Source organism: Aptenodytes forsteri, unplaced genomic scaffold, assembly GCF_000699145.1.
Source record: "Aptenodytes forsteri isolate BGI_AS27 unplaced genomic scaffold, ASM69914v1 Scaffold80, whole genome shotgun sequence".
NCBI classification, from domain to species: Eukaryota; Metazoa; Chordata; class Aves; order Sphenisciformes; family Spheniscidae; genus Aptenodytes; species Aptenodytes forsteri.
In genome coordinates this window covers 3,365,847-3,387,503 of record NW_008795026.1, presented here as the reverse complement: position 1 = coordinate 3,387,503, position 21,657 = coordinate 3,365,847, and the positions used below count along the sequence as shown (strand labels likewise).

Sequence of the window (21,657 nt, the reverse complement as noted above, 5' to 3'; positions counted from 1 at the left end):
CGTTACGCGTTACGAGCGATTTCTCGGGCGTGTGTTTAACCGAATCTGATGGTGGAGGAGAGGGCACCCGCTCCCACGCCTGCGCTGCTCATCTCGAGGCACAGAGATCGTCTCTTCCGTTCACCCTCCCAGGATGTCTTCATCCTTCGCCTCCCCGTCCCCGAGCAGCTGCCCCCCAAAAATCCCGCGCCGTGCCGGGTGGTGGGCGCCTTCCAAAAATGCTCCGTAGGAGCTGTTTTTCCTCTGGGCTGGCACAGATTCCCAGTTTGCCAGCTGGGTGTTTGCCGTCTGCCACCCACGAAGGCCCAGCCCCTTCATCTGGCAGTGGAAATGTCTTCCCCCCGCCCCCACCCCTCTAAATTACATCTTGTTTTCCTCTGCCGATCTCGAGCAAAAGCGAAGGGATGCATTTGGAGGGAGGCAAGGGGAAGCACCCGCAAGTCTCTTGGTTTCTTCTTAGCCCATTTCCCAAAGAAGCGAGACCTGCAATGGCAAGATGTGTGTCTTTTCTCACTGCGGTTCTGAGTATTCTGGGGGAAAAAAGGGAGTAAGGTAAAGGAGAGCGTCTCCATCTTCCCCTGCCGCCCCACCAGTGCTCTTTCAGGCAGAGAAGCGCCACCAGCACCAGCAGACAGAGAGGGTGGCACAGACCCTGCAGGGTCCCGCCATGGGGGTGCTGGGACGTGCTGTTTGGAGGCTTGGGTTCGGATCTGCGTGGGCAAGAGGAGGAGTTTCCCTGGCGCCTTCGTGGTGGACGAGTAGCCTAACTGTTGACCTGAGGCGAAGCAGTGGCCGGAGGCAACAGACTTCAGTCCAAACGAAGAGGAGCGTTGCCTGCAGAAGGTGAAATCCTGGCGAAAACCAAGACTGAGTGATTTTCAACCAAGACTGAGTGATTTTCAACCAAGACTGAGTGATTTTCTAGAGGAGTTGCCTCAACCACACAGCTGTTGGGTGCGTAATGTGAGCGTAGCAGCTTCACAGCCTGGGTTTTATGCCTGACGTGCAGCGATGCTGTCTAAGAGCCCTTCCGTTCTTGGCGTCCGTGGGCATCACCGCTTGCTCACCAGCCAAAGGCACGCTACGTTTGAGAAGGAGGGTGGGCTGGAGACCTCGTGAGGCCCCCTCCAACCTGAACGAGCCGGCGGTCTCGCCCGGGAGGTACCACACCTCCCTCTGACCCATGGAGAGCAGCTCTTCCCCGTCTGCGTTTACGTTGGTGACTGCGGGGGACGCGCGATCCGTGAGGTTTCGTGCAGAGACGGGGACGGTTTTGCTGTTTGCCGAAGCGCCAGGCCGGCACGTGCCGGCACCCGTCAGCCCGTTAGCAGTGGTTTGACTGCAGCCTTACCAGCCGGCAGAGCAGGGAGCGACGAATAAACCGCAAGAGAAGATTAAAGACCGGTGAGTGGTTTTCATTGGCCATCTTAAAATTGCAGCTCGGTAATTAAGGCTTTAAGCAGCTCACAAATAGCCCAGCTTTCTGCCGGCTCGCTCGTATTGCGAGCCTGTGGCTGCTGCGAGGAGCTGGACTTTATACCTTGCCTGAAAGGGAGTAAAAGCAAAAGGTAAGGATGCGTTGGAGCCCGCTCCCAGCCAGCGCTCTGCCCATTCCTCTTACCCCTCCCCAGTTTGTCTGGGGTTGAATGAAATGATTGTAGGTGATTTGGGCAGCTTTAAATTCCCCTTTTCCTATCGGTGCCTGCTAAAGGGCGGATGAAATTTTGAGGGGGGAGAGAGGAAAGCTCTTTTCCCTCTAGCTGGGATGTGAGTGTCCTGGCTGGGATCTGCAGGCAGGGACCGGGACTTGTGTGTCCGGAGCAGTTCTTGTTGGCACAGCCGGATCGCAGTGGAGGGGAAGCTGTGAAACGCCCGGACAGAGTCCACGCTGGCGTCCGAATGTCACGTGCAGGGACTTTCAGTGGCGGCCGAGGAAGCCGATGAAGGAGCGTGGTTCGGGAGCAGCCGTGTTGCGAAATGCGCCGGGATGACTGGAGGGCGATGAACTTCGTGTAGCTCCTCTTTCTCTTCTGGAGAGTTTCACGAGCAATGGTCGGGGCTCACCCATTTTTATTTATGTGGGTGAGAGGAACTGGCAGGGGCAGAAGAGAGGGAGATGCTTTGGACAACTCGGCAAGGGCCCCTCTGCTTCCTTGCTGCGAGCGCTGAATAGCATTTCACCGGTGAGAAGGTGCAGGAAGGCGTGCTTTCCTCTTTCGGTATTGAACATTTAGGCAAAACCTGTGATATCTGGAAGTTATCAAAGCTCAAGGGCTAAGGGAAAGGTAGGACAGGTCCCCAGAAGGACTTCCTAGAGTTGGTTCAGCCTCATTGTGTTTTTCGGATGATGGAGCCTAATCCAGCAGCGTGGCCGTGCACGTGCCATGGGACCGGTCCCCTGAGGTCCCCGGAGAATGGCTGATCCTGCTGGGTCTCTGGGGCTGCGGCACCTGGAGGACACTAACAGCAAAAAACAAACCAACAAAAAAAGACAGTTTCCTTTTGGATGGTGATTGAACATGGGTGGTTTTACGCCCACGTTAGCTGCTGCTGGCATCTACTTAAACTTTGTGTATTAACACCCCGTCCTTTCGTGCAGGCTTGGATAAACTCTGGTCAGACAAGTACGAAGCATCCTCGGGGAACAGAGGGAAAACTCGTATCGCTTGCTAGCTGTAGTGCTGCCTGCTAGGTGTCTGCGCGATCGCAGAGCTGTGCAGGAGGGATTTAGGGATAAGGAGGTATCCAGCTCATGCAGGCTGGGGTCAGGGAGGCAGCGTGGCTGGATTAGCCTGCTGCATGATCCGCGGCCGACTTTGTAAGAGACGGCATTTGGCTTAAGGCTGTTGAAAAAGTGATTTGTAAGGTCAGGGTGACATTGCTACGATCTAATTTAAAACGGAAGGGCATTATGCTGTCTGTCGGCTGATTGCTCCTGAGGCCACACCCAGCCGATGGGGTTAGAAAAATGCATTTCCAGGGGCTTTAACTGCTTGCAGAAACTAATTGTTTTTAAATAGGAAAAACGGGCTTGTTTGATTTGTCCCGCTGTCGTCATCACCTCTGGTTTAGAAGCTGCTGAATTGCTGTTGATGGATGAGGGTCCCCAGCGGTACCCCCTGCGCTGTCGTACAGGATTTTCTTCTTTATTCACGTGTTGATAATTAACCTTTCTTCCTCCCCAGAGAGGCAGGCACATGAAAACACCCAGTTTTTTCTTTCTGGCTGAAGAAACAACTGCAGAAAGGTCTGTGTGGCTCCAGGCTGCCTTTTTTTTTTCCTGTACCGGGAACTGAACCCTTCTTTCTTGCCATGAGACACCTTGAGCTGGAGTTAGTGCTCCAGGAAGTATGGAAATAAATCCCAGAGCATGCTCGTGTCCCAGATCACACCTGTGTTCAGACCGCTGTTGCAAGGCTTTGGGGTTTATTTCCATGCTGGGCTTCTGGGTCTAGGCTTCAGTACGTTGTCTGCTTATGGTAAAGGCTTTGCGTGCGGGTATTTATCCCAGGACTGATAGGAAGCATTTAACTGTCCATCGTGGGCTCGTAGTTTGTACTTGTTGGGATGTAAATGGGCAACACAGGAGGTGTGGCGATCCCACGGGCATCCCATCCCTCGCTCGGAGCTGCCTGTGTGTAACGCTGGCTGATTTCTGCCCTTTTTTCTTGCCAGCATCTCCTGCAAACGCTCCTTGAGGCCTCTCCCCGTCAGAGGGAGGCGGCTGTGACTATACTTCTGTCAGTAAGGACGAGTATTAAGCTGGCGTTGCCCAGTGGGTGTGGATGTCCCATGATGTTTCCAGATGCCACCACGTACAGACAGCATTTTCCTCCTGTTAGAGAAAGTTTTCCCTAGGATTTGGGGAAATCCCAGAGGGACCCAGCCCTGGTGACAGAGAACAGAGCTAGGACAGAGCTGGCTTGAATTATCCCGGTTTAGTGGCAGGTGGAGCCCAGTTTCCTCCTCCTTTGGGTTATGTCCTATGAGTTTAACCTCAGTCCCTTGAGAACGAGTGTTCACGCTGCAGTGATACATGTCCTTTATTTGTCCGAGGTATTTGTTCCCCCGGTAAGAATTGGGGCCGACGGCAAAGCAAGGTGAAGCTGTCCTGCTGCGTTGCTTGTGGCCTCCGTTGTCTGCTTTCCAAAACGATACCCGAGTCCTCAGGGCTCCCAGCCCGGATCTTTTGCAGCAGTAGAGAGGTGGCAGCTCCCGCTGTCTGCAGCCAGTTTGCGAATTTAATAGTTCTTTAAATTTCCCTGGTACTTCTTGCACTCTCGGTTACTTCCTATCACCTCTAGGCTTGTGATTTCTCCTCATTTCAGATTTGCCTGCAGAAACTTGTGTCCGAGGGTAAAGGATAGATGCTGTTTTGTGGGGCCAAACACCACTTGGAATCCATAGCTGTGTTTTTTCATGGGTGTTTCTAACCAGACACGTATTTTTCTGTCTCTAGCTATGCAGGGACCGAGGCCAGTGGTTCTGAGTGGCCCATCGGGTGCAGGGAAGAGCACTTTGCTAAAGAAATTGCTTAAAGATTACGATAACATCTTCGGCTTCAGCGTCTCCCGTGAGTATCCGTATGTCTCTGGGGAAGGGCAGTGGAGGACTTCAGGGCCGCTAGCCCAGAGCCTGCTTCTGTAGTTGTATTCATACCCCAAATAACGGGCTTCCATGGCTTGCCTGTGTCCTAGTCTGTCTGTGGGCTCTTTGGGATGTTTAAATAAGTCAGGATGCCTTTTGCTACTGGTATTGAGTGGCAAGTCTAAGATGAGTCTGGACTAGCACCCTTTCCAGGTCTGGTGACTCCCCACACCTCTAAACACAGCTCGGAGAGGTGACGAGATTTTTTTCTGAGTGATTCTTGACTCTGAAAGTAACAAAATCCCCACCACCACCTCTGCTTCAAAAGCCAATTCTTTCCGTCCACCTGCGGGAGCCGATGGGGATTTTAACAGCCCAGGGGCTGCACACCAGACTCTCAGGTTTAAAATCAAAGAGTTTTCGTGAAGCCCATCTCGTTACTGGGTCGGTCAGTGAAACAGTTCGCCCCATCACCTGCGTACGTTCCTCCTCCTGCCATTGCTCTGGTGGTTTGTTGACTTTTTCTACGTCGGTCACTAAGTGCTGGCCAAGGGTCCTTTTTTTTTTTCCCTACCTGGGATGGTTCCCTGTAATGTGAAAATAACCCCTGGCCGGCCGGCTCGATCCGCTCACGCCTGCCTGCAGGCTGTGCTGAGGTCCTCCTGCGTCCACCACAGAGTAAGTGCAGGGAATTTCCTTCAGGCAGCTTGCCTGTTGCGACGCTAATTTTGTTTCCTTTTTCTTGAATGACACCGTAAAGGTTACCCTCGGAGGGTGGGCTGTGTCCGCAGCTCATTTGCCTGACTTTCCCTGGAGCTCTGCAAGGTGTTTTTAAGTGCGCTACCAAATATTTTTTTTTTTTACTGTCCTAATGCTTTGGATCCTGCAGGTAAAATCCTTGCTTTGAGATCTGTGAGATGCGGATTCGTTCCACCATGAAAGGGGAAATACTGGATGTTTAAAAATTTAATGTTCCTGGAGATGAAAAAAAACCTTAAAGTTACCTTTCCTTTCGTGTGTTTCATCTTACGCTCTTGATTCAGCTGAATCTCTCATCTCAGTCCAAACTAAAACTTAGCATTTTCCCCGAGGTTGCCTCTTGGTAGGTATTTTTTTCCTAAATCTCCATAGGCCACTTAGACCTTGGCAGGTGGCGCTTTGTAAAAACTTACAGGTGATCAGAGCCTTACTGCGTGAGGTTAACTCCTGCCGGTCCTAAATAAAATAATCGGCGTTGCCCTCCACGATGGCCATCAGCTCCTTTTTGGTTTCCAGAGCACGTGCTTAAAATAATACTGGTTTGAACAACTTCCAACAGGCTTCAAAGGCTGTCTGGTTTATTCACCCGCCTCGTGCAGGACTTTGCCCGTATTTGTTAAATCTGGCTATTTTAAGCACCTGTGTGGGTGCTGCATGATCTTTTACAATGAAGATGACTCTGTGAAGTAGGGCACCGCTAATTCCCCTGAACTGAGGCGGAGGTCCGAATAACGTGTCTAGGATTACGCAGAAGGCTGTAGCAGAGCTGAAAACTAAGCCCAGCCTGGTAAGTCCTGCACTTAAGACCGCTCAGCCCCATAACAGTCTTAATTGATTGGTTTCAGATAATCTAGGATTCTTCGATTAAAGGCCAGTCCTGCGTGTCGTTGTGTGTTACACTAGCTGATTCCAGAAGCTTTGATCATTTTAAATAGGGGATCAGCTTTCTACGTGATCGGGTTAATCTGCTGCGTACGTGTTTTTATTTCTTCGATGCTATTACTTCCTTGGGTGATCTACAGAATTTCCAAGGCTGTGTTTTGCTTACAGATACCACAAGGCAGCCAAGACCCGGGGAAGTAAACGGCAAAGGTGAGTGTGTTGCAGTTGGGCCTGTCTCATCGGACTCGGCAAATAATTCCTCTGACAACTTTTAAGTTTTTAGGTGAAGCGCATGCATGAATCCCCACTAGCGGATAAGTTAGTTCTACATTTGTGTTTATAGGGTGCGTTTCCTTAGGCAGACGTTCAGTGATGATATATTTGAGAGTGCGTATGCACATGTGTATATAAATACGCATACATACACACGCTTCTGTTCTTTATCTCGGTGGCAATGAGACCGTAGCCGTTTACCGCTGTTCTGCAGCACGTGCCCTGTGTGGGAGAGAAGATAACGAAGAGGGATGGACTTGGCAGAACAAAACCAAAATTGAATTAAGCGGTGAAACGTTAACAGAGGCAGAGCATGTGCTGCCAGTTCTCTTTTCTGGACGCCGTCTCCGCGACTCGCTGGCCGAGGTTTTCAAAGCGGGGCTCTCGGTTTAAGCGCCCTGGTCCGTACTTGGTCACGGAGTGGCTTGGTTTTCCGAAGTGCCAGGTAGCTCTGGTGAGGTACCTCAAATGCGCGCTGCTTTGGAAAATGCAGCTGCTTCATGAGATGCCTTTATCTGTATTGATAGCTAGCGTGCAGCTGGCCAGCTGCTTTTCTATTTTCTGGTTTGTTTGCATATTTCGGAAAGAATCAAACGAGGTTTGCACTTAATTTCCGACGGCAGTTTTCACTCTGAAGGGAAAGGGAGGAATTTTAACGAAAGAGAGAGAAACATTCCTTTTTAGTTCGTTTGGTTTTGATGTTCCCTTTTATCTCCCTCCCTCTCTCTCGTCCCATTCTAGTCTTTAATCATAAATGCTTTCAAATTAAGGGCCTTGGCAGTCCTGCTGTAATGTGTTCCACACCTGTGGGGAGCCGGGGGGAGTTTCCCACTGCACCAGAAAGGGGAAAGGGTACGAAAAAGGCGGTACAGCAGCATGTCTGGCCACACAGAAAGCTCCAAAACATTTTGAGCCAAGTGCCTGGGCAATCGGTGTGGAGAGGGGATGCTGCTATACAGTAATTAGGAAGTAGATATCTGCAGTCTGCCAACGTCGTCCAAAGCAGATTTTAAGGGCCTTCCCGCACTAAGCACCCACGGGTGTCGTTTTGACCATGAACTTTACCTTCAAAGCTGTTAATTTCTGGCTATTTTTCCTGTTTTCCCTATCCAGATTACCACTTTGTGACCAGAGAGGAAATGCAGAAAGAAATTGATGCCGGTGAATTCATTGAGCACGCGGAGTTCTCCGGAAATATGTACGGGACGAGGTACGCAGTTCAGACGCTGTCGCTGCTGAACCAGCTGGTGCCGGGAGCGGAGATGATGGTGAAGGGAAAAATATTTTAACTTAGCGACACTGTTTTCCCCCAAACAGGCAGATTCTTGCCATAAGCAAAGCCTTTCGTTTTGATAGCGGGGTCCTTGTCAGCTTTATTAAGACGGCAAAATTAACTCTTGCAGGGAGTTAGCTCATCATAATTAAATCATCGTTGCGTTCTGAGAGTCTCTATAGCTTCCAGTGTTTGAGAGCTGCTGAAGTAATTCATATGCTTAATACTTTTCTTGCACAGGGGTGATTTTTCACAGACTATTTATGCTCCTTAATATTTTCCAAGTGCTTGCAGAGAATAGTGGGCAGAATGGAGACTTCCTCTCATTATCCCTGCGTTACCTAATGGTCTGAATACGACGAATTCAGGAGCAGAAGCGATGATAGCTGTATTGGCTGCTGTGAAATAAGTGCCGCTTTGGTAAAGCGGCTGCTTACGAATAGGTAAATTGCGTGGCACCCTCGACTGGGGTTAAAGAGTTAGGTGGATTTTAAAATAGCGTTGCCCTGGGCGTTGGAGCTGATGATCAATAAAACATCAAGCTGCAATGTTAATTAGAAGTCACGTATCCTATGTAATTATTGTGAGAAAATTGTGGCAGTATAGTGAAGGACCTGCTAAGGAGGAAAGTTGAATGTTTCCTGAGATATTTAATGAGTTGCACTAAAGAAATTTGCCTGAAGTGCTTTTCAGGACGACTTACATTTCTTAAAGAGCTGAATGTGCTTTTTTGAGGATTTTTTTGGAGATGGCAAAGTTAGCTTCTGAGGATGGTTTCCTTATGGGAGGTGCCAACATAAGGCCCCCAGACCGAACGTGCTGTAGGTGTACAGCTCTGAGGGAACGGTTGGTGATTTTGCATTTCAGTAACGTCGCTGTTTTGATGTGACATGCGCAGGCGTCGCTGCTCTCGCCCCAGCTAAGGGCAGCCTCACGGGGCTCTGGCCACGCTCCCTCTGAGGCTGACGGAGAAGGACAATCCCCTGCCCTGGCCTTGATACTTCCAGTGGCACTGGTTTGGGAAGAGAAGCGAAACCTGACAGCTCATCTTCCAAATACCCAGCACCAAGGAGAAACTGAGTTCAAGCTCCTTAATCCCTGGCTTCATCCTGCGTAGGACAGGCTTCCTTCCGTCACGCGTGTCCAGCTTAATGCAGCCGACCGCAGCGTGGAGGAGACGGCTGCTTTCTGATGCCTGATACGTAGGCGGAGTTGATTTTGGTGCCTTTTCTTCGGGGTGGGTGCTGAGAATATACCTCTCCTCAGCCAGTTTCCTTGAAATTTGCAGGAATTTGATACTTTAACCAAATTAAATGGGGTGCTTGGGTTTGTTTCTGAGGTGCTTTTCTCCCTGGCCCTCACTTTCATCTTTGGCCCCCTTCGCATATTCACGCTGCCTGTGCTCTGCCTTGTGGTGGTGGGCATGCAGGGTGGGAGGCTGAAATTAACCCAAACCATCTCAGCAATAAAGACCAGTTTGCAAACAAAATAAATACAGAAACTCTCCAAGCCTGTGTTTCTTCTACAAGTGCCTAAGGATGTTTCTAATCAGATGTGTGATAAAATGGAGAGAGCCCCTCACGCTTATCGGAATAGTTGAAGTTTTCGCCAATCCTTTCTGCTCCCTAAATCTCATCAGCTAATAATAATGAATAACTAAAAATTAATTCCTTAATTTAAGAGCCCTGAAAGGGCCCCGTCTGTGGGATGGCACTGAGTCCTGCCCACAGAAACCAGAATTTCTTTGAAGCCGCCTTAAATTAGAGGCTGAAATCTAGAGTGCAGGCATGGGGTCTCTTCCTCGGGACTCAGAGCTGCTGGCTCTTTGTTGATCGGTTGTAGCGGGAGTCAGTTGATACCTGGTGATACCAGATGAAGCCTGCGGCTTTCACAAGGCAAACCAAGCCATTTGGGGGAGTTTTTGTGGATTTGCGGTGGATGGCGCTCAGATCTGGGCTCTCGCTGCTGCCCACCCAGGCAAGGCAGCGAACTTCTGTATTTGTGTAGGACACAGTGCTGGTCTCGCAGCTTCGCTTCAGTTTTCTCCTTCCTGTTGGGGTTTGTGACCTGTGCTGTGGGACTCCCAGGTCAGGAGGAGAGCCACCAGCCACCTCCATCCTCCTGCGCGACCCCATCACGGCGGTGTCTCTGCAGGCAGCAGACCCTGCTGCACTGACCGGACCAGCTGTGGGACCCCGAGGCTGCCTGTCTGCCTGCTCTTCCCCACCGTCCGGCCTGAGGAGCTCGCTGCGTCGGGCTGCTCCGTTGCTCATCTCTTTTTGCCGGGGCTTTTCTGGGCTTGCGGGCTCCCAGAAGTCTTTACAGCTTTCCCCATCTCGGCTCTGCTCCCTATTCCTCCGAGAGGCACCTTCTGCTCGCGCTGCCTCTGTCCTCTCCGGCTGCGTTTGCAGCGAGCTGTCGTGTAGCTGTGGTACCCGTGGGTTCGGGACTCTCCGTCTGCGCTGTGACATCTTCCTCTGCTCACACCCTGCCAACAGCAGCGCAGTGGCCGCAAGCAGCTGCTGCGTGACACCCGTGGGTGCTTTCCCTCTGTGCACCCTGTCTTCTCCAGCTGGCACAGCCAGGAGCGGGGCTGGTGAGAGCTGTGGGAGGAGGGCTGGGGGTCCCGAATCCTGTTTCGCTGGAGCTGTGACTCCCCTTTCCTGGGGCGTAGGACAACACAAGAGCATTTGTTTAAGGGAGTCTGTTTTCAGCAGGTCTTTGCAGAAGGCATCAGGGTGCAAACCTTGGTGGTGCAGGGTGACAAGGTGAGGTCCAAAATGGTGCCCTGGGTATGGGCAGGGAATCGAGCAAGTTGGAGGCTGGCTGTAGGGCAGTGTTTTCTCTTAATCTCTGCTTCCATTGCATGACCTTCCGACTTCACGACCTCAAAACCTGCAGTGCCGCCTCTGAGCTCCTGGCAGGGCTTTTCTCCGCACTGTCCATCATGCCACGGAGCCCTGGCTTGAAGAAGAACCTGTGCCCAGCACTGTGCAAATACTGACTGAAAAGTCTCCCAAGAGGGCTGCTACCCAGTAACTAGTCCAGGTACCTCCAGTGCGCCAGGAGAGGGTTGGCGTTGCTGCTTTTCAAGGGAGAATTGTAGGTGTTCAGGAACAAGCTCGAGGCAATTCCCCCGTGTTGGGGAAGAGATACCGTCTTTAACGACATACGAGAACCACCACTTAAAAAATACTTTCTTAATTGTGCATCTTGCGACCCAGGCAGGAGCATCCATCTCCATCAAGCGTCCTTCGGGAGAGCGCATGGGTACAGAAATGGGTGGCTCTCTGGAGAAGGAAAGGTCTCAGTGTTTTTGCTCTTTGGTGAAGGTTGCTCCTGTGTTTGTCGAAGGCAGGAGCTTTAAGGACCATTCCTGATCCACACTGCTCGTGGGGTAGTCGCACATTATCCATTTCCACACTTTTCCATCGTGGTTTTGCCAACCTCTCTAGCAGGAGACAGCAGGTCGCTGCTCCACCCCAGCGACCCAGAGGACACTTGGGGAAAGAGAAACTGTTTAGCAAGAGCAGAGCAGGCTCTCTTTTCTCTCCTGCCACAACTGGGGCACAGGGGAGCCCTGTGAGGTGAAGACCTGCTGCTGGAGGGGGACGCACCAAACCCCCACTGCTATGGCTGGACTCTTTGACCCCTTCCCTCTTTGCTCTGTCCCCAGTAAAGGTGCAGTGCAGGCTGTTCAGGCCCAGAGCCAGATCTGCGTCCTTGACATCGACATCCAGGGCGTGAAGAACATCAAGAGGACGGACCTGAACCCCATCTACATCTCCGTGCAGCCTCCGTCCATAGACATCTTGGTGAGCGACCGCCTTCCTTTGCCGTTAGGCAGTTAGAGGTAATCAGCCTCTTGCTCTGAAGCGATGGGGGTTCCCCCCTCTTTGATTCATCTGTATGGTTTTTAAGGGCCGTAGAATAGGGTGGGAGGGTGTTTCTGAGCACACTGTTACCTCTGCCCAGTCTAACTCCCCAACCCCTAGTTCCCAAGGATAAATCTTCCTGTGCCCTGTTTTTTGAGTCCCTCCTGTACAGCTTCCACACCTCAGCGTGTTTGCCTGCGTTGGTGCAGGTTATAGACCCTGTTGCAGCGTGGCCAGCCTTGAAAGGCATTAGTTGTGCTTATGCTGGAGAGAGAAGGAGACTTTTGTGCTGAGGCTTGCCTCCAGATATTAAACTTAAACCGAGAGAGGCTGGTTCTCTGCAGCACCAGAAATCCTATACCCCTCTGGTCTTATGGGGCCCTATATAATATCGTAGTGTGCCTCTGGGAGAAGTGAAATCGCTGTCGTGGTTCAGGGAGGGATGCAGACACATATATGCAACTTGCTGAAGCCATGCAAGGAGCGCGGGGCAGAGAAGCCCGTGACTCTTGGCTCTCCCCTCTTGCTCTCAGCAGATCAGGCAGTCTCTGTTTCTCGTTGAGTTTGTGGAGGAGGAAGCCAACAGCACCAGATGCCAGAGCCCAGCAGAGAGATCTCATCTCCCAGCAGCACCTGCAAAAAAACAAATAAATACAGGGGGCGGGAAAGAGACTGGGAATCTGAGCTCTGGGGAGGAGATCTTGAGCCCACACCGAGCTTGGCCACTGGTTTGCTCTGGGCTGTGGATGAGGCCCCTCACCCTTTGCAGAGTGTTACCGCACGTGCCCGCGGTCACCGGCGGTAGCAAATGGCAGACGGCACCGGCTTGTGGGGTGGGTGGTGGGTTCTGCGTGCGGCATTTGGAACACGCGTTTCTTTAATATGTTTGTCACTGGATTTAGGAAAAAAGACTACGTGACCGAAAGACTGAGACGGAAGACAGTTTACTGAAGCGTTTGACTGCGGCCCGCGTAGATTTGGAACTCAGTAAGTCCAGGGGCCTTCGAGTGATGTGTGCAGGGAGAGGGGATGTGCTGGTGATTTAGGAGCTGGTTTTTGCGTGAACGTTCTCCAAGGAGTGCTGGCAGGGCTTGGACGTTAGCTGAGTCTGATCCGAGCGCCATGCTGCGTCGTTTCCCGCTGCAGTTCCTTGTGGGCCGTTGGCAGAGAAGCGCATGATCAGTGGCTGAAATAATATTATTAAAATGCCACAGGAGGTCGGGTCATGCACGAGAGATGACACAGAGAAGGAACATGTTCTCCTCTAACTCCTCTGTCCTCACCTCCTTCCCTAGGTAAAGAGCCTGGCCTGTTTGACTTGGTCATTATTAATGATGATTTAGAAAAAGCCTATTCCGAACTGAAGGAGGCACTCCTGGAGGTGAGTTGTTGGGGGCTTTTCTGCCCCGCTCCCCGGGCTGGCATGACGTTTAGGCTGAGCAGGTGAGGGCCTGTCCCTAGGCAGCCACAGAAATGTGACCTCATGCCCGCACTTGATGTGTTTTGAGCTGCTGAGTGACACAGTTGAGCACAGGTCGCGTATGAGTGATGATGGATCAGCGGCCTAAGAGTGGGAAACGGATCTGGCGCGATACTGGGTTAGGGGCAAAATAAGCATACATCCCTGGACAGCGTGGAAGGGGTGTGCTATTTTTGAAGAGCCTCTAAGTCAAACCTTGCCTTGTCCCTAAAGACTCCTGCGTAAACTCCGGGCTTGGTCCTGTGGTGCTGTGGAGCTGGTCTGAGGAGGTGATCGCTCGTGGTCTCCAGAGCTGTGAAACTGAGTTGTTCCCAAAGAGCGGCAGATGCTCAGTTGTTTTCCTGATCTCCTTGCAGGAAATCAAGAAGACCCAAGAATCCAGGAAGTCCTGAGCTGACCCTGCTTGGACGTTTTAACTTTGCACATCATTCCCGAAGCACGTCACACCGTTTTATTCCGAGAGACATTCCCTTTAGGCTGATCCTCCTCCCAAGTTACTCTAGGATGTTTCTATTAAAAGGAAAGAAAACGAAACCCGGTCCCGCTTGTGTTTCTGTTCGCCACGCGCTCGGCGTGGGCTCTCCCGGGTCGGTACCTCGGGCGGATGCTTGGGAAGCGATTGCGCGGCATCCACCGCCGAAGGGCAGAGCCGTTCTGCGAGGCTGTAGAGGAGCTGTCTGGGCAGCTGCGGCCCCGGCACGCGGCTTAGGATCCCGCTGCAATATTCGTGGAGGTACGTGTGCCCAGCTAATGCCGCTCACAGGAGGGGAGCTACTTTGATGTGACCCCCCCCCACCTCCACCTGCAGACAGAGGGGTTCCCATCTTTACTGGCACCCGATGTCCCAAGTGTTGGCATCCTCTTGCTCCCTCTGGTTCCTGCTTCCTTTTGCAGACCTGGCTACAGCTCCTCCAGGCGTTTCCCACCGTCTGTGCCTGTCGGCCTCTGCGGTGTTTTGTTGTGTCGCTGTGGCAGAGCAGCACGCAGGCACGGCTCGACTGCTCTAACCGCAGTCCGTCTGAACAGAGGGGTTTGTTCAATAAGCCCAGAGAAGGCAATGGTTGCAGGATGTGATCTCTCCGCTGTCCTTTTTTTTCTGGGGGAAAAGTACCGCGAGCTTCTCCTCCTCTCTGCCATCCTGGCAGCAACGTTGTAATTCACGTGTACGTGTTGTTCCACTTGAGTTGAGGTGCAGGTAGATCTTCAGATGCTCTTATACCTACAAGTTGGCGGAGAAAAGATTTCCTTCCCAAGCTGGGCAGCCTTTCTGGATGACGTGCTTGAGGACAGCAATAAATCCCTTTCCCTAGGAGGGATCCGTTTGATCTAGCCACTGTCCCTCGTACTGCTCTCCACTTGAGACGTGGGGAGCTTTGCCTGACGGGGCCTGGGGGAGGACGCTTTGCACTTCACTTCCCCAGCTTTCTTCAGCCTTAACGTTGATGCTTTCGTGTAACTTCTGAGCCCTTTGGTCCCTCCAGCCAGGTCGTATCCTGAGCCTCCTTGGAGGGCTTGGTTCCTCACTGAGCCCCTGTGCTCAGAGCACCCCGACCTTCACCAGAGAGACGACCAGTGTCGCATCTGGTTACCTCCAGGTGGTTAACCTGGTTTTGGGCTGCAGGGAAGGAACGGTTGCCGCGAAGAGGCGTGCGGCACAGCCGCTGGCAAGGGTCGCTTGTCCCAGAGCCCGTTGTCCTGGAGGACGCAGGCGGTTTGCGTTTGACCCTCGAGAAGTGGCGAGTCCCACGGAGCCGCCATCCCGCAGGTGGTGGCTTCCAGCCGTCTGCCCCCAAACCGAACCCAGATCAAGCTGGCACCGTGCAGACCGCGAACGGCTGGACCGTGCAATGCCAGGCTGTCATACTTTCTCACCAAAACCACGTCTTAGCAGGGCATGGTTGTACCTTAAACTCAGCTCTTGGGTTTCATCCTCTTCATATCCCGCCTCTCCAGTTTACCCAGCTGCTCTGCTCCAGCACACCTGCAGTCCCTCTCCATCCAGCTCCATCCTCACTTATCAAGCTCCACGTTGTGGACACCAGTAAGCAGAACCAGACCTTGGGCAACCCTTTTAGTACCTCGCTTCCATTTAGAAAGATGAGAGTTGGTGATTATTTTTATCATTTGCCTCTGGGTGTTGTAAATACATCTTTTATAGATTATACTGCGAAATCCTCCTTTCCTGTTGTCATAAGTTTCATGGTGCGAGGTTCTAGCTTCGGTTAAACGACCAGGAAAATGCTCCCCCAATTTTTTCTGGGGGTGTACCTGCTTCACAGCGTCTGGCTTTCCCCGTCCTGACGGTGTGAATTGCTGCGGCCAGGCTCTTCCTGCGAGTGACGGACTGTGATTTTTTTCCCACCCCCCGAATCGGGGGGGTTTCTTTATGTTTTGAGGGATGAATTTGCAATGGGGAAACGTCCCCTCTAGATGGCAGAAATGACAGCGGGAAAGCGCGGGGGACCCGGGCTGCAGAGCGGCGAAACGCCGAGGTGCGGGACGCGGCGCTGGCCTCAGTCTGGTGGTGTCCAGCCACCGCGTGGGACCTGCGGTGCTGTCACCAGATGGAAATGCCCACCCGCTGCCTGCTCAGCCCTCCTGCCAACGCCCCGAGAGCTGCCAGGCCGCCAGCCCCGAGCCCGGCCTTCGGGCGTCCCTCCGGGAGAGGTGAGTGGTACCCGGGAACAGCGAGGGACGACGCTTCAGCCGTACGGCAGCACCGCCAGCGCTTGGACAATGGGGGGGGGGCGAAGTCATTTGGATCACTTGCGTCCCCCTTCCCTGGTGGTGACAGAGAGGGAAGTCCTAAATAACCCGCCCTGTAATCGGGTGACCTGCTTTTCGCGGCTGCCGCTGTGTCTGACGGACCGAAGCGGCGAACGCCTGGGTGCCCGGCGCTGACGCGAGGTGATGGGGTGGCCGTCGGGACGGCGGTGGGCGGTGGAGGGACCGGGAGCGGGTTGGTGGAGCCGGGCCGGTCGCCGAGCAGGTGATAGGGCTGTTGAGCATCTCTCGCGAGTCGTTTTTGGCAGCTGTTGGCGTTGCCCCTCTCCGCGTTTGGTGTTTTGGAGGGGCCGTGCTGCACATTGAATCTCGTAATGGGGTGGGCGAAGGCACCTGTTGAAATGGGTTTAATTTCTGCCCCCTCCAAATGGGACGTCTATTTTATTCGTTACAGTTGCAAACATAAATACCTTTCGGGATCCGTATTTACGGTACCGGCTCGTTGGGGATGCAGCCATCCCTGCATCCCTGGGGCAGGCAAGGACCGCGCCAAGCGTCGCGGTTGCGGTGGCCGCCGAATTCAGGGTCCTACACAACCACAAACGACGGCTCCCGCCGCCCGATGTGGGGCTGGGATCGAGGGATCAGGCTGGCAAAGCGAGGGTAGAGGAGTCTCCTTGCCCAGGGGTTTTCTGTGATTAAAGATGCTGGTCCTGGGGGGACCCTATTTCCCACCTGGGAGATCTGCCAGGCAGGAAGGTGCTGAACATACCAACCAACAGGTTTGGGGCATTTTGGGGTGAAGGACAAGAGGAAGCTAATGCTGTCGAATGTGGTTTTATTTAGCTGCCCCAACAGCCGTTAAAAACCTTGTCACGTGGCTGATGGGACCACGGGGGTGAATTTCTCCCCCTGAGTGTGGCTGTGACTCCTGCCCCTCCATCTTGGGGTACCCCCAAGCGAAAGAATGGGCTTGCTCCCGGGTTGTTTGCAGAAATGTCGCAAAAAAGGGGTTTTTATGTATATATATATTTTTTTTTTCCCCCCACTGGTCCATCAGACTGGGATAAAATTGGACAGATTTCAGCTTTTTTCAGCTCCGCGAGATGCTTTGGGAAGTGTGGCAGCACCTCATCCCTGCAGGAGGAGGATGCTGGGGGAGGAAGGCTAATGCCCATGAGAAGGGTGCGTGGGATGATAGGAGGAGCCACGCCGGGGAAGAGCTGGGACAAAACTTGCCCCGGGGGCTCTCCCTGGCTGGGGTTGAGGGCAGTTTGGAGCCAATGCCAAAAAAATAATAAATCCCCGTAGCACTTTTGCTTCAAAGCAGTGGCTTTGCCGTCTTGCTCTTGTGCTTTTTGCGGAATCGGAGCTGACACACCGCTTTTGGGGCAGGAGCTGGTCCCTTTTCCCACCCTCCTGTTCATTCAAGGTCTCTGGCAACAGAAATACCCCTTCAAGGGGCGAACATGCGGTTGGTGGCTTTAGATGCAGAGAGGTGACCCTCTGCTCTGACCCAACGGCACCGAGATGCTGCCTGGGAAGGACATCACGCGGGGATGCAGGAGGGCAGGCAGTCCCCGAAGCCCCAGTGCCCGAATCATCCCGGGGGAAGCCCAAATCATCCCGGGGGAAGCCAAGAAAGGCTGGAGCCACGCTCCAGGATAGCTTCAAGCAGCCAAAATTAGCCCAAAGCCCATCCACCCATGGCTCCTTCCAGCATCGCACCCCCCCCAATGATCCCACGGTCCAGAAACTTGTCCTTGCCGTGCCTTGTCTTGGCATCTCGGTGCTTTTGGAGGCAGCCCTGATTTTTCAAGCTTGCCTCCATGCCATTGCAAAAAGGCACCGCGGGGCAGAGCCAGCCTGGGAAATAATTGGGCGGCCAGTGTATAAAATAAGCAACAAGGGAAAAAAGTAGTAGGAATGACCATGGTTTTCTTGCTTGCACGTCAGTGTCCGGCTCGGTCTGTGCTTCCGATGGCAAGCGCTGGGATTTAGCATCCCGGGTGCAAAGGTGTGATGGGACGAGCTCACATCGGTGCCCGGGGACGGTGTGTGACGGGTAGGGCTGTGGCTACAGCGACCTGTGTGCTGTCAGAAGTAGTTATCGGGAGAGAAGAACCTTATTGCAAGCCAGCCTGGGCTCCTCGCACGCGTTTAGGACCTTTCAGAGAGGTCATTCAGCACGTCAGTGGGGTTAGTGCTGCCTGGCCCCGGCACGGCTGAGGGGTCTGAGGCCACCAGTTACCAGCTTTTTTGGCAAAACCCCCTTTTTTAATCTGCTATATCCAGTGCCTGCGTTTCCATCGCTACGCAGCAAACCTCTTCTAGGAAATCCTCCGGCAGCCTGCATGGCCTCAAACAGGAACCGAGAGCCTTACCGCAGGGGGTTTGGGTTGTCGTCGTCCCTCTCCCTGGGGTCACCCCTCCACAGCGGGGCCACGGGGTGAGACCTGCCGGCGCTCCCCAACCTGCCGCGGTGCAAAATCCTCCGGTGTCTCGCGAGTCACGCGAAGCCGGCTGACTTTGTGCTGGAGCGGGTGAGGAGCGCGCCCGCGGGAGCAGGAGGGAGGTGGGCTCGGTGGGCCGGGGATGGCTTTCCCCGGCCGAGGGATCCAGCAATGCTGGGGGCTTTTTTTTTTTTTTTTTTAGGGGGCTGCTGCCGAGATTGGTCTTATGCTGGGTGACGTGGTCCCCGCCTGGGGATGCTGATACCCTTTTTGTGCTCTCCCGCAGGACGGTGAGGTGACCGCCGCATGCCAGCTGCCGCCGCCGCCTCCTGCCGAGACGCCCACCAGCGACACAGGCAACAGGTAGGTCCCATAAAACCGCAACTGCTAATAACCCTCGCTGGGGCTAATTGACCTCGGAGGGACCCAACCCGACTCACACCGGCACCCCTCAGCCAAGACGTTGCTCCTCCGGGGCTCTTTTTTCCTGACCGCGCTGCTGCTGGAAAGCAAGTCGTGGGGGAGGATCGAGTTTTCTCTCTAGCGCAGGGTATTGGGGAGCATCCCGTCGGTATGCGATGCTCCAAGGCGCTTGTAGGAGTCACGCCGTCTCCAGCTCCGTTGGCTCCACGAGGATAAGAGCCGCCCTGGCAGCCGGACCGGGAGCCGGGATGTGCCCGCCTTGCTGGGCGCTGTGTTTGGGTCAGCCTCATCAACTGGATGTGCAGCTGTGTCATCCCTGGAGAGCGTGGGACGCCGACCCATAAACCCAACCGGCCCTGGGCTGGGTGGCACGCACCACGAGGAGCACCGGCCGGGGCGAAACACCGGCATCAACACCGCGCTCCCCGTTTCTCAAGCTCAGCCCTGCTCCCAGGCGCCAAAAATGGGCAAAAAAAACGGGGAATCCAGTACAGGCTCAGCTTTTTCCGACAATAGCAGCTGTGGCTCCGCTTGTCCGGGATGTGGCTCCGGCCCCGTAAATAGCCAGAAGCCATCTGCAATTCAGATTGTGTGCCGGGGCAACTGGTACAGCCGGACGCTTGTGAAATCGGGGGGGTACATCCCCCTCCTGACACCTGATTTCTCTCTTCCCGGGCACAAAGGAGGGAGGAACAGGATGTTTTCCCAGCTGTTACTTTCCCCATCCCGGCTGCTGGAGATGCAAGGAGGCGATAAAAAGAAGGGAGGCAGAAAAGGCAAAATGCCGGTGCCCAGGCTGAGCTCAAAGAATTTATATATTTTATTTCATTGCCCCATAGAGAGGATTATTTTAGCGAACCCACATGGGGAGGAGACCCTTGGGAGCCGGGACCAACGGCTGCAGGGAAGGATGGGTCGGCTGTCCCCCTGCCATCAGCCCCGCGGTGGCCAAGTCCCCAGTCCAGCGTTAAGTTGCAGATGTTCCCTCGAAGCACCGGGGTTTCTTCTCCCGTTCGCTGTCAAGCACGTCTCACTGATGGAAAGCAAAGCGCCTACATGGTGGGCGTCCAGCCCCAGGGGTGTCCCTGGCTCCCTAATGCGAAGCCAGGACAGAGGTGGCGGGGACTGAGCCCCGCTGGGAATACTCTCCAAAAAGCCAAGTGCAATGCTCCAGTCCCTCCTGTTACAATCAGCAACGTGCTGACCTGGATATACCGGGTATAGGATGTGAAAAAGGGGAGGCTTAGAATTTTTCCTGGTTGGAAGTGCAGGATACTCGAGCCGCATCCCTGCTCGTGGCGGTGGTCCCATGGATGCCTCCTGGACGCGGCGGCGTGGACCGGAGAGAGAAAAAACCACCCTGATTCAAGTGAAGAGGGGACACCGGTGTCACTGCCCACGCCGGTGGGGTAATCACCCACCCGTGGGGCGAGAGAGCTTGTCAGGCTGTTCCCCTGAGCGAGGAGGATGATCTCCCATGTTTCATCGATTCAGTATCTGATTGCTAATTATTACGGTAGCTTGACCTGTGGAGGCCAGCAAGCCATAACACCTACAGCCGTCTCGGCCAGCACAGACATCCTCGTGGCTTCAAACCTGGGCTGAACATCCCTTCTGCTCCCTCCTCCCGGCCCCGGGCTCCCAAGTGCTGCCTGCACACCCTGCCCCTGCCAGCATCCCCGGGGAGCAGCCCAGCTCCATCACAGCAGCTTTTCCACATTTAATTTGCCTTTATACTTTTTTTTTTTTTCTTTTGAATGCACCACAGTGTTTTTCACCCCATCTGCCCTCCGAAGCGTGGGCGCTGCTGCTCCTTGGGGCCGTCACACTGCAGCTTCACTCCATATCGGCTTTAGGACCTGCTCCTAACCCGCAGACGCCAGGAGCAAAAGTAAAGCAGCCGCCGCCGCTGTGGTAGCATCTCTGGGCTCTTTGCTGTTTTTATTGCTGAAATCCAACCTGATTGTCCTCGTCCTGTCCACCGTGGCCATAGGGAAGAAGTTTCGCCAGTCTTCTTGCAGCAGGTCCTGGTGTTTCTAAAGACAGGCAGGATCTTCCTTCGTGCCTTATCATCTTGGCTGCAGCAAACTTGCTGCCTCTCTGGTCCCTGGGTGCCTCTGAGAAGAGTTTGGCTCTGTTTTCTCTCCACCTTCCCGTGTAATGGTTGCGTTTATCAATAAGGTCTCCCCTGCTCTTCTCCAGCCTGATCAGACCCAGCTCAGCCTCTCCTCATGCGTCCCATCCTCCAGCCCTGACCACCTCGGTGGCCACCACCAGATCCTCTCCAGCTTCTCAGTGTGCTCCTCCGCTGGATGCAGCATCCAGATGCAAAGTCCCTGGAAGGATCCCTACAAAATACCGCCCAGAGCACCCTTCTGTTTTATCAGTGAGCTGTTAACACCCGATCTCAACCCAATCTTCCCATCACCTTTGTACCCCTGGTGTATTTTATCCGAGATCCTATTTCCTTCCTCTCTCGTAGGAACCTCGCACCAGGCAATAGCGCAACAGTGTTGGCAAGGCAAAACTGAGATGTCCCCTGTCCCTAGGTCTGTTATCCTGCCCTAGGAGGAAAACTAAGTCCCCTGGTCCTCTCCAGTGGTAGGATGAACCCTTCGGGAGCTTGCAGAGGAGCAGAAGCTTCACCCTGTGCCACCGCTCGCAGGAGCCGTGGCTCCGGAGGGGACAATGACGGCATTGAGCGCGGGCGCTGAAACGCTGCCGTATTGTGCCTGGCAGAGAGATGCCCGGGAATAATCGCCTCCTCCTTGGCTTTGTTGCAGGGCTGAGGCCGGTCGTGCTGCAGGGCTTCCCCCCCCCCCCCCCCCAACACCCCCGCCACAGCAGTGGGGTGGGCACGCTGGTGGCCATTCGTGGGTGGCCATGGCATCATCTGTGGCAGGGCTCAGCTGGGAGCGAAGGGTGGAG

At 53.9% G+C, this 21,657-nt stretch overlaps 1 protein-coding gene across 2 annotated transcripts; it reads left to right on the top strand.

Annotated features, from left to right (window-relative positions):
• The first annotated feature begins 1,137 nt into the window (after positions 1–1,137).
• On the top strand, positions 1,138–13,657 carry GUK1 (guanylate kinase 1). 2 transcript variants are annotated; one of them, XM_009275954.1, is made up of 8 exons: positions 1,138–1,404; positions 4,460–4,573; positions 6,397–6,438; positions 7,615–7,711; positions 11,451–11,589; positions 12,552–12,636; positions 12,945–13,030; positions 13,486–13,657. In XM_009275954.1, the coding sequence occupies exons 2-8, from the start codon at positions 4,462–4,464 to the stop codon at positions 13,519–13,521; spliced, it is 597 nt and encodes a 198-aa protein (XP_009274229.1). In that variant the 5' UTR covers positions 1,138–1,404; positions 4,460–4,461; the 3' UTR covers positions 13,522–13,657. The 2 variants fall into 2 exon arrangements, with proteins under 2 accessions (XP_009274229.1, XP_009274230.1); XM_009275955.2 differs by lacking the exon at positions 1,138–1,404 and adding an exon at positions 3,203–3,247.
• The last annotated feature ends 8,000 nt before the right edge of the window (positions 13,658–21,657 follow it).

Excerpts from the sequence above, each read along its gene's own strand:
- GUK1 (XM_009275954.1), top strand. The coding sequence starts at position 4,462 with ATGCAGGGACCGAGGCCAGTGGTTCTGAGTGGCCCATCGGGTGCAGGG. Across the intron at positions 12,637-12,944 it reads CCGCGTAGATTTGGAACTCA|GTAAAGAGCCTGGCCTGTTT; the intron begins GTAAGTCCAGGG and ends CTCCTTCCCTAG. Across the intron at positions 13,031-13,485 it reads TGAAGGAGGCACTCCTGGAG|GAAATCAAGAAGACCCAAGA; the intron begins GTGAGTTGTTGG and ends ATCTCCTTGCAG.